This window comes from Amia ocellicauda, chromosome 10 (genome assembly GCF_036373705.1).
Source record: "Amia ocellicauda isolate fAmiCal2 chromosome 10, fAmiCal2.hap1, whole genome shotgun sequence".
NCBI lineage: Eukaryota > Metazoa > Chordata > Actinopteri > Amiiformes > Amiidae > Amia > Amia ocellicauda.
The window spans coordinates 4869051-4881580 of record NC_089859.1 but is presented as its reverse complement, the minus strand read 5'-3'; the positions used below and the strand labels follow the sequence as shown (position 1 = coordinate 4881580).

At 42.0% G+C, this 12530-nt stretch overlaps 1 protein-coding gene across 1 annotated transcript; it reads right to left on the bottom strand.

The window, feature by feature from the left end:
- Positions 1-3360: 3360 nt before the first annotated feature.
- LOC136759757 (LON peptidase N-terminal domain and RING finger protein 3) lies at positions 3361-11498 on the bottom strand. Its single transcript, XM_066714777.1, has 12 exons — positions 10667-11498; positions 9410-9528; positions 8469-8591; positions 8081-8233; positions 7562-7817; positions 7112-7202; positions 6768-6882; positions 5479-5600; positions 5194-5352; positions 4350-4512; positions 3766-3915; positions 3361-3647 (listed from the first exon to the last, which is right to left on the bottom strand). The coding sequence occupies exons 1-12, from the start codon at positions 11337-11339 to the stop codon at positions 3489-3491; spliced, it is 2283 nt and encodes a 760-aa protein (XP_066570874.1). The 5' UTR covers positions 11340-11498; the 3' UTR covers positions 3361-3488.
- Positions 11499-12530: the final 1032 nt, after the last annotated feature.

The window sequence follows — 12530 nt, the reverse complement described above, 5'->3', positions numbered from 1 at the left end:
TTTTTACAAATTAAAGGTTATGGTTAAATTAAATGTTTTTGTGTCAGTGATTTAAAACTCATTAAGCTGTTACTTATTTTTAAACATAAAAGTATCTTTCTTTACAATAAGTGTAAATTTAGGTTATAATAAGCTACACTATGTAATATATCTGTACATTTTGTCTTCATTTTATTATTTAGGGATTAACATTAGTGGCATCTACAAATAATGTTAATGAATTGATTAATAACATTGAAAGGACATTGTACAAAGCAAATATATATACACACACACACGTTTGTTCAGAAGTAAAAACCAGGCCAAACAAAAAGGAAGAAAATATCACCAGCTTTATGTAAATTAACTCATTAATTAAAAGGTTAATATGTGTAGCATGTATCCACTCTGAAATATGAATAGTGACTCTCTTACATACATAAGACTTTTACAAATAACTACTGGTCTAGCCCATTGTGAACATTTTGCTGAAAATATTAGTCTCTCCCTTCACACAAACACTTCACAGAAAAATTAAATAATTGTATGTCTATAAAGTTTAAATATAAGGCACATCAAATGTAAACCAATGCTACTGTGCTGATGCTGATGTGCTTCACCCATGTTATGTGCATGTACGCGTTCCCGGTCCTGTGCTGGGACAGTCGCTGTCAATCGAGGCCGTCCACAGGGCTGCCACGAACTCACAGCACTAGATTACATACAGAGTTCTTATCCAAAAAAGGCAGGGCAAAGAAATGTAGGTCAGTGGGGCGGATAAACTGGAGCAGTGATTCCTCCTTCCTTTCAGTCGACCTACATTCATCTGCATACTTGGCTAATTTTGCAAAGTGAATACGCCTTGTCTGTTCTTTCTTTCTTAGGGTTCTTGGGTTGTAAAAATCATTCTTTAGCCTTTTCTGTCTTCTAAAACTAAATGTTTCCTGAGCTTTTAAAACATGTAATATTGAGTACTCTGGCTTCTTGACACTGATGATGTGGATTTGAGTGATGAAATACATGCCTGAAGTCCTATGTTGTGGGGTCAATGTGTAATGACGATGTTAAAGACACGCAAAACACAGGGCCTTAGCAGAACGCATTGTCTGTAAACACTAACAAACATGGGATTCTGGATTTTGTGCATTTATTATGTGTTCCGATTTCAAAGTACAACATTGATGTGCATTACATTTAAAAAAATCGAATGTATTGTAACCAAATAGTGAGATCATGTTCTTGAGGATTTTAAAGGATCAGTGCAACACATAGTAACTAATTACATGGATGAAAAACTGATTTCCCCACCTCCACCACACTACCACACCATTCTCAGACATCAGCCCTGCGCTGTGACTTGTTCCCTGGGCTGCCATTTGGGCTCTTTAATAAACAGACCGTGTGGATGGGGTCTCTCCACTATCTTATATCTCACTTCTGTAAGTCCTAGGACAAGGTGAGCTCTGACTTGTGAGGAAGCACCCTGTTATACACTCCTTGTGAAAGCAATTTCCTACATAATGTGTGGATACACAGTCGCTGATCTCCATGTTTCTGTTTACAATGCATTTGCGGTTTGTGGTGCCTGACGCATTATCAGACGCCTGTCATATCTGGCTTTCATTGTGGGAAATTCAGAAGTATGTTCCACTTCTGTACAATATTGTCCATAGGGAACTTTAGACATCAGTTATTTGACTGTGTATATATCTATATATATCTCATAATCAGCACATATTATTCCACTCCTGCGTGAAGGCCTGCCTAGAATATTTCCACTTGCTTTGAGCTACAGCTTGTCTTTTCTATGTCACGTCTGCAAAGATTATATTTTCATCTTCCCATCTTTTATGCGATTCCTTGGTCTGTATTTGATCCCGGCCCATTGTCATTAACATTTTTACTCTTTCAATAAGGTCACATTTTAATTTGCTCTTGGTTTCATTCATTTATTTTTCGGTCTCTTGTTATTCCAAGCAGACATCTCTTTGCGCTTCTTTGTGTTGTCCGCAGTTATATTCTAGCGTAAGTGACAAGGTTCACAGCCATAAGCGAGCACTGATAGTATTAATTCACAAATACTTTTCTCTTCAGGAAAACAAAGATTTCCTTTCAACTGTGGGCTATTTGTTCCCAATGCACTCAATCCAATTTTCAATCCTGCCTTTTAGCAAACTGTGTCCCAGAGCTCTTCTGAATGCTCCTTGGTGCTCACGGTTGAGACTTTGCTTTCAAATGCACATCCCTGCACAGGGGACCCACAGGAACTGACAAATTGTTGCTGAAATCATCTGAATCGCTGCAATTTAACACAGGCAGAGGCCACTTAACTTGCTGTGTGACTCTGAAGGTGAGTTCATGAAGAATTCATATTACAAGGAGGGTGGACACTTATCCAACCAAGCTATTTCAATTTTTATTTTTAAATATTTTTTAGATTATTGCTTTAATTTGGAAGGTGAAAATGTGAAAGGGGGTGTAGACTTTCTATAGGCACTGTATATAGTGTTTCATTGGATAACATATGTTATTCCTAGGCAATTACCATTGATTTGCCCAGGTACTGTTGGTATATGCATAGAAAACCCCATTATGTTTCTCCAGTGCTAAGAGTTTGGGTTTTTACTGGAGTGATCTGGGTGCAGACCCCGGCTGCAGGGGTTAAGTGGTTATAACAGTAAATTCCCCCCAGGAATCTGAACCCACAACTGTCTGGTTATTAGTCCAGAGTCCCAGCCCTTATACTCGGGGTAGTAGAGGTAACATTTTCATGCCCTAGCCTATGAACAAACAGAGCTACATGGCAGCAGTATTCTAGTTCACATTACTGAGCTGTCTTTGAGTACTTGGCTTATCTGTCCTGTACAGAAACTATAGAAGTAATTATGTGCTGGGGCAGACAGAACAATAACCAACTATCTCCCAGTCTGTACATACACTTTACTCAAAGTAATAGATGGATAGACAGAACACCATAAGGTCTGTCTCTTTTAATAATACTCTTCCCAGTTTTACCCAGTAAATACTGTAAAGAAAAAACTGGAAAAATAACTAATAATAATAATATAATCTTTGGAAAAACACCCAGAATCATATTTTCATTTCTTTACGAAAGCAGATCCAACCCTTGACCTTTCACTTACATTTCCATTTCTGTCAGCTGTCATGGATAACAATATCACGGACAATGTCCAAAATGGTAGAAACTAAGGCGACAATCTCTTGAATGTATATGATCACTAAGAAACACAAATAAACAAACCATTTTGATGGTCATATATTTCACCCTAATCTGTCATGCTATACATGAAGTTCACTGGTTTCATCTTTCAGATATAGTTCAGTCAACGTGAAATGTAATGGAAAATAACTTGAGAAATGTAATATAATAATATATTTTTATTCATATCTTTTTTTTACCTACCATTTTTTTTTTTTTCTTCTTTTATTACAAAAAAGGCTATTTATAGTTTGGTCTTAAAAACAAGCGAGTGCAGGCGGACGGTCGGTCACCGGGAGCGGTTGTGGGACATGAACAGCAGGACCCTGCGGATGCCTGTGAGTCGGTCTCTGAGGGACGTCAGGGCCAGGAACGGCAGCTGGGCTCTCCCTTCCAAGGGCAGGACGGCGAGGAGCCACCAGCACCACGAGGGCCCGTTGGGACTGACCTGAGAGGGAGCGTCAAGAATGAGACCTGGACCACAGCAGAGCATCCCACGCTAGGTGGTCGTTCTTAACCACTGCAAAATAATCACGTAACAGCAGATAAACGAATGTGCGGACTACCTGTGGCTCGGGCTCCTTCTGTGGCATGGGTCCAAAATGCCCCAAGATCCTCTCCTTCTGCTCGGACTTGAGGGAGTTGATCCAAGTTAAGGCCTGATCATAGACGGTATCGTGTAGTGACAGCAGCTCGGCCACTTCTTCTCCTTCCACCTGCCATTGGAAAACAGACTCTAACACCAATGTCTATACGTCTACAGCAGGGGTTCCCAATGTCTGGTGATGGAGGGCCAATTTGATGAACCACCGATTTTATTTCCTATATGTTTCTGTTAGGGAACACTTATTAACTTTTGTTATTGTTGTTTTATTATTTTCCCGCAAGTTACATGTGCCATTTGTAACACAAAATGTTCATGAAGTATACAAATATAGTAAATCTTCAGAAAAGGGGTGGTTGAAGGTTGGCTTTGGGGGGCCGCCCCAAACATCCTCGAGGGCAGCATCTGGCCCCCCGGCCGCACTTTGGGAACACCTAGTCTACAGGATGATGTGAACCGTCTTTTGAATTGCTATCTAACTCATCTTCCAAGATTCAGGGGTTTTAAATATAGCTTTAATTCCATGTATTTGTTTATTTATGCTACCTTCTTGTCTTCCAGATACTCGATGTCGGCGGTGTTGTATCCGTCACGCTGGCTGTGCTGCAGCACTTTAAAGCGCCGCTTCCCAATCGTGTCGACGACAGAGCGTCCATCCGCAAAGAACTCCACGTTCCTGATCTCCAGCATGCAGCCGTAATCCGCAAACCTAAGAGGAGGATTATATGTTTACAGCGCTGTTACACGACAGGGGCTCAAACAGAGCAGAGGGACGTTTAGTAAATATAGGATTAAGATCCAACGATTTGAAAAACAAATATCTGGGAAAGAGGGTCATATTTATGCAAATAATGCAAATGAAAGTTTCATTTCAATAATATAGAACAAAGGACAGTCCAAGATGGTTTCCTTTCATTCGCATGTGACCCATATCAAACATGTTTGATTATATACCAGCCTACAGCATGTGAGGTTTGATTCATATTCAACTTGTTGCACTTGGTTTCTGTGGACATCTGAGATTTAATTTCAGATCAGTCTGTTTAGGTTTTATTATATTTTGAGTCCTCAAAATGGCTAACACCGATGTAGTGTTGCTCTGGATTACAATATTTAAATACAAATGTGTGTCACACCCAGGCCAGCGATGGTTATGATCGCTGTGGCGATGGAAGCTGGATTACATCATCTCCTTGTTCATGACTGGCAGCTGCAACAGTGATTCATATTCATGATGCTCACAGTAATAACCACAGAATGAGTAAACAGTATTTTATATGGATCTGTGGCATGTACCACATTTTTAGTTTAAACACATATTCTTCATTTTATTGGAACTGAAGATTCTCTACCACTCTTTATTTATGTTGCGTCTTCATGCCTCTCTTACCCTTTGACGGAGTCGCTGATGCACATGCCGAACTGCTTGGTGCCAGTCTCGATGCACCTCCGAACCATGAGCCGGTAGCAGGGCTCAAAGATGTGCAGAGGGCAGGGAACGGTGGGGAAGGCCATGGTGCACACAAATATAGGCACATTGATATTCAAACTGTAGAGAAACATGAAATATAAAATAAAATACACATAGAACTCATCTCGCCCAAGATGCAATACACACGGCACTAGTTAGGTAATGGTTGTCCATTTCAAGCAACACATTTGAAATGACTCTTACTTGGATAGCTCTGCCATTTCTTCTTCATAGATTTTTCTTCTTTCCACAAGCTCCTCTGGCAGGTAGTTAGCGATGAGGTCTTCCATCAGAACGGTTTTGCTGTATTGCCTCTGGGCCAGGTACTGAAGAGATACAAAGGCACCGATCACTTCGATGTACAGCCAGCTTTATTCCACTGTCTGAACAGCGAACCTTAAAGGAACAATCAAGACTACGTAGAGGATCAAAACTAAATGGGTCGGCATTGTTATCTGTTGGAATTAAATCAGAATAGAATCGTTTGCTCCCAAATATCTTCACAATGCCAAAATGCCACATTCGAATTGTGGAGTAAATAGAGTGTAGAAAAGGTCCCAATGTCTGCGACTCTTGTGTGTTTGTGAGGGAAAGCAAAACAAACTAAAGGGTTACAGTTTCTTTAATCAAAGGTGACATCATGTTCAAATAAAAAGACAAATCAAGTTGTAATTCCAGTTTTAGATCTAAAGCCCACTTTCCGATCGCTGACCTATATATCAGTTTCTGTTCTGCGGCTGTAACTATATCGGTTGTATTTAACTGAAAACAAATGTTTTAATGCAAATATTTCCAGAAATCATAACACTGTACTCCACTTACAATTCTGCACACTTAGCTGGAAACAGTCTAGTGCATGCTACTGGTATTTATTTTTATCCAAGAAAGGTGGAAGTTTAGTTTATTTTTCTTCTTGAACTTCAGTCTCCATATATTTGTTATGATGAGTGTGTTTTTATTACTTAAGGTGCAAACATTAAAAAAAAAAAAAGAGAGCTTGTTCTGCAAGATTCAGAACCTCTCTGTCTGCCACCGATGTGTGTATACTTCAGCACAAACCGCATTGTCAGAGGGATGTTTGTTTTCATTGGATTGAACCGCAGTTTTTGTACCTTAATTTTGGCGAGTTGCCTTTTACAATCGACTCTTTCTACACCAGCTGTGGTATTCGTTTGTTGGAACAACATGTTATTCATGCGCAGTGAATTTGACCTGCTTCATGATGTGGGTTAGAGCGTATTTATATGTTACAGATATACACCAATGTCTACCTGTCTTATGGAGCTTCAAATAAATACTAGAATGTATGCATCGAATTTTGGAATACAAAAATGGGAAAAAAGCCCAAGTCATATAAAAATGATGAATCAGAGCAGAAAAATACAAATATTACTTTGTTAGTAGTCTTGATTGTCCATTTAATGTGAACCTACAAATGACTAGCTTTCATCTTTAAAAGCATCCAAACAGACTAACTCAAAGCAGATCCATACCTCTGAAAGTTCCTCCTTGCAGAGAGCACACTTCGCATTGTGGTCCAGACACCTCTCTAAACACTTCAGACAAAACGTGTGACCGCAGGGAGTCGTGACCGGCTCGTAGAACAGTCTGGAAGACACAAAGCAGCCACAAGAACGTGATATTTAGCTCAAATCTGTGTGTTTTCATGCTGAATTCAGTCCCTTTAAAAACGTACACCAAATTTAATTCAGTGCATCTTTGAAAACCCCAGAGAGCAACTGTACTCAGTCAAGGGAGTAATGCCTGACAAACATTAGGTCGAATGCGGGTTAAATATTGATACATCAAAGTGAGATCTCTAGGAATCGGAGCGTACCTCATGCACAGAGAGCACTCCAGGTCACCGGCATCGATCAGGTCCCGGACCACCGAGCACCAGGGGGCCGACGTCTCCTTCAGCACGGCTTCTGTGGAAAGCAGGACAGGCTTGTCTTTAGTTGAGTTGGACAGATGTGCGTGTTCACATTTAAATATAAGCTAGGACAGCGGTTCGTTTCAGAATTGTTCAGAGGTTGTAACATTTCTGTAACTGTATTAATGGGTTAATGTAGTCGTTTCACAGCTATCCAGCTCTAAGTGCACGTTGTTTCTTTGTTGCATAGCTCCATTATCACCGCTCTCTGTGTACTGTTCGCCAAACCTTAGTATGCTCACATTTAACCTACTTATATAAATACTGACTTATTGTAACTCAATAACAATACGCACTCTTAATAAAAGGCTATTGAGCAAATGATTGCTTGAGCCCAGAAATCTGTCAGCGCACCTGATTTCACGTGTTTGCACAACTCTTCGATGTTTTCTGCCTTGTCTTCATCTTCTGAGCTGTGTTTCCGTTTGAGAAGGCAGCGCCTGTCAATGACAGTCGGGTGGCAGGTTTTGGAAAAGTCTTTGCTGTTGCCTTTGTCTTCAGAACATGGAAACCTCTGGGTCGTTGCATCGGTTGCTTTCCTGGGACAGACAGATAGAGTTGACTTCGATTTCTCCTGTTGGGCTATGCTGTTATTACTCTTCATACTTTCCTGAAAGAAAGAACCATATTTGCGAAAGAATGACAATTGCAACTTGAAAATCTGTGTATTGAACATACATGTTCTAAACAATTGGGCTGTTCAATTTCTTTGGGAAAACAAAAGCCTCTTGACTGAAAACAAGCACTGAATCTCTCACTATTTCACTTTTAAACCCTCATATTCTATTTCCACTGTCTTACCCCTTCAGGTGAATTAATTTGTTCTATTAAATACACTTATGTAAAGGCATGTAGAATTCATATGAACCTTACCTTACACAGCCTCGGGGTGCTGGGTCTACCGTTTAAACTCAAAGTGTTCAGTGCATTTCCCTTTAATCTCATTCGGCCGGACAGCAGGCTGATGCAGTTGGGGATTCTCTCCTGGACGTTATCCGGCACTGGAGCAAACAGATCACTCAACAGCTGATCAAAACAGAAAATACAATCAATGCTTGCATTTGTAGCTCAGGGCTACTGTTTGCATTTGCAACATTTAATATCCTTTATATTAGTTGCCAAATGCTCAGTTTAATTCAAAATGTGACTGAATTGTCACACTGATAAAGTATTGGAACAGTGTTAAACATACAGGCACTGCAAATTAAAACAAGGAGCAACAAATGATGTACAAGAGATACATTCAGATAACAAATTGTACCTTTTGAGCTTCAGATTTTGCCAATTTGCTTTCTGGGTCCAGAGCAATGCAGAACAAGTACTCAGTTAAAGCTTCTTCCGTTTTCCTAAGAGTGGCCAGAACTTGTGCTTTTCTTAAACGTCCCTGTAGAAAAATGTGTGTTAAAATTAAATGCTTTTGTGTCAGATTCATGACATACAGAATTGTGTTTAATGTGTTATAGCAGTCACCTTAACATATAAATATACATTATACCCAAGTTCAAAATTACAATTTCAAGATTTTACTAATATTGTCAAAAATGTGGCACTATTTCTATTAGGGGCTGGTTATTTAGGCATCTTGCTTATTTTTTTCTTTTAGTGCATTAACATGAAAATTACACATTGTGTTTCCAGGGCTGGGAATGAATTTAGTATTCAGAATGGCAGAGGAATATTCCACCCCTAATATTCTGAATATTTAAAGCTGGAATATGCTGTTTATATGATGGATAATATATTCAGTGTTCAGAACACTAGTGGGATATTAGTGGTCATGTAAACACTGTTTGTTGATGTTGATAATGATGTTAAATACCAGTTTCACAAAGTGCATAAAACATGTGCAACAGTGTGAAGAAAACAAAACAATGGTATTTATTTTTGTTTGCTTGATACAACCTATTCAGCTTTTCAGCTAGGTATCAGTCAAATAATCACACGAGAAACAAGCTATGCATAGCTTGTGACACGGCACACCTAACTTAGATGAACTAGGTAACACTGAAAGAAATCTGATGTGATGTGTAAATTCTACCAAATATAACACATGGTTTGCTATCTTAGGCATGCATACTTTAAACGTATGTTGAAAGTTATTAAAGGCAACTTGTAGAAACAACTTCATTTGTTAGAAAGTTGTGTGTAGACAAGATATTCCAGTGATGCTGAATGCATGCTGTATTGTGTAAATGCATTTACCTTTAACCAAAGAGGCTGAAGCCTGCACGCCATCTCTGCATCGCTCAGCGCCTCTTCAAAGTTTCCTAGACTGGAGTTGATCTGTGAACGATTGCTGAACAGCACATGGTCCCTGGGAGCTGAGAAACAAAGCCTCTGTTAAACCACTAAAACTCAAGAAACACGCTTTATAAACACTGAGGGTGGATGTCTATACATCCACAAAGAGCACAGCATGAAAGGTTTACTTGCACTATTATGAATCAATGTAGGTCTGCCAAGAAAATGTCTAACCTATCAAGCCTACATATAAACTCACATTACAAATGTATTTTCTCTAAAATAATACAGGATCACTGCTTTAGAATATCTAGGTAAACTACAGGATTTTTTATCATAAAGAACAACACTAAACATGGGAAACAAATTCACAAAACTGGTACAAGCTATCTATCCATCAATATATACATCAGCATAGATTAAAGGAAAAAAGCTTCAGTAAAGAAATGCTGATGAACACACACGCCCCGGCTGACTGTTGTGTAAGCCGTGTTTGGGACGCAGGCATGCGGTTGAATAACAGGGTGATCTCAGTGTTAGATAAGTGTGGCCGCTCCAGCACTGGCACGGCACTGCCACGACACACCGGGGTGTCAATGAAACAGCACAAGGCCTGCCATCTTACTGGCGCTGGCAGCAGGCGTGTTACACACAGATACGCAATGCACGGAGAGCTCATTCGTGTCCTCGCTGTTTCTCCACAGACTGACCCACATCTGAGCGCCGAGCGCGGGTTACACAACGCCGGCGCGGGGGCTGCTGGGCCGCGGTGACAGCGCCGCGCCGGGTTATGTAACGTTTGCTCTCCTGGCCCAGATTCACTGGCGTCTTATTCAACCTCCCCGCCGCTGCCAGCGAGCTTAACCTGGATCTTATCTAACTGCGAGATGCACATTGCCGCCAGGGTTGCACACCCTCCTGCCAACTCACTTCTGTCATGGCATCTGAGCCGACACTCTGCACCCCAGGTGACAGCACAGCGTGCAGTGAGGAGCCACGCGTTCACATCGTGCGGGACTGAGCGTTTCGTTGCCAAACAAAGGGAGCAAATCTGCGGTTGCTTGAACGATGCATGTAATACATATTTGTGGTAAACATTTAGTTGCATTCAGCATTAAAATGCAACCCCCCCCCCACCACTTCATCAGCAAAAAGCATCAACTGTGTGAAGTCACACTGCAGCAGCGCGGAGGAGAGCGCAGTACCCGCCATACATACCCAGCTGTACCGCCTCGCTGTATTTCTCCCAGGCGCCCTCCACTCGCTTCTCCGCGTACAGCGCGTTGCCCTCCTGCCGCAGCCGCACGGCGCGCTGCTGGGCGGGGAACCACTTGGACAGCAGGTTGCTGAGGATGACGTTGACTCTGTAGCTCTGGATGTCGGCGAGTTTCGCGCTGTCCCCGCAGTGTCGGCAGCACACGGGCGTCCTCTCCCGGTCCAGGCACTTTCTGCAAAACGAGTGTCCGCAAGGCAGGGTGACGGGCTCGTACAGGAATCCGAAGCAGATCCGGCAGGTGAAAGCCTCGAAAGCGCCGGGCTCCTGGACGCACATGGGGCTGGCGAGCCCCTCTTTACTCCGGATGCTGCCGATGAGACACTCGATGAGGCTGTCCAGCTGCCCCGGGCGCAGCCGCTCCAGCCGGGACGCCTGCTGGTACACCTCGAAGGCGTCGCACAGCCGCCCCCCGCACGCCAGCGCGTCCGCCCGCTTCAGCAGCAGCTCCTGCGGGGCGCCGTGCTCGCCCGAGTCCCGCAGTTGGCACTCGTAGATGTCGGCGGCCAGCTCGAAGTTTCCAGCCCGAAAGGCTTCAGCCGCCAGCTCCAGCATGGCCCGGCTGTCCATGCTCTCCGTGTCCTGAGCGGCCAGCGGCGCTGCGGGGATGGAGCTCATTGGTGCTGGTCTGGGGATAAGAGTTTATTAAGACATAACTGTGCTGGTGTCATTTTGTCCACACCTCGCCTCCTGCCCTGGTCACACGCACCGCGAACACCCATCGCTGCGCTTGAGGTACTGATCCGGAGCAGAAAAAGTGTTACATAAACGGCACCATGTGACCCCCGTCAGCGGCTCTCATTGGACAGGTCTTAAAACTGTTACAAAACAAGTGCTTTTTGTATCATTTTTTAAATTCTTCCAGTTTAAGCGTTTTTCGATGTATTGTAAACTTACATGTGCATGTATGAAAATGCAGCCGTGTTATTAACAGCAGCCTGGCATTATTCGGGTTAAAAACTTTTCGTGCACGCCTGCACCAGGGCCAGCTGCAGCTCTGGGATTGCTAATGCAGATGCTGCTGCTCCTGTCTAAATCAAATCTGCAGGCTTTGTGCCATCATGCTTGGCAATGACCATACACTTTTCTATGCGAATTTTAAAGGCAAGTGTACAGTACATCTGGTCTTATTACAATTATACAAATAAACACAATTCACGTACATTTTAAGTGTGTTTATATTTATATAACATTGCCAAAACAAAACAAAAAAAACATTCCGTGCCGAATTCAGTGTAACAATGTTTGACTACTTAAGATTGTGTAAACTGCGGTGCTATAATACATGTATCATTACATGGATACATATTTCGTTTCAAGTCAATGCATACTTAGTAAAATAGCAATGCATGTATATTAATACAGCAGCTACGTCAGTAATTATAAAGTAAAAGTCATACATGTCTTCAAATGGATTAGGGAGGCTGCCCTACATATATCGGTCGTATTGCTCATACGGTCTCAATCCTATTTTCAGACACGACTCCTAATACTGCGGCGACGACCTTAATGACACTTTTGCTCGTCTGTAAAGTGGGCCACTGCGGCCACCCAGCCAGACTGTCTGGGACTTGATTAGGCTGCGCGATGGGTCGCAACTTGCACTGAGCATCTGCAGTGCGCTAATACTGATAGGTCAGCATCACATATCTGCATGCATGGATATTATTTAAACTCATTTTAATCTTGTTTTCAGATGTTATGCCAAGTAAAATGTTTTACACACCAAATACTGAATAGGATTCTCATTGGGTCGATTTTCAGAGAACAGGGCATCATATACACAGGAGTTATATGGTAACAGCATTT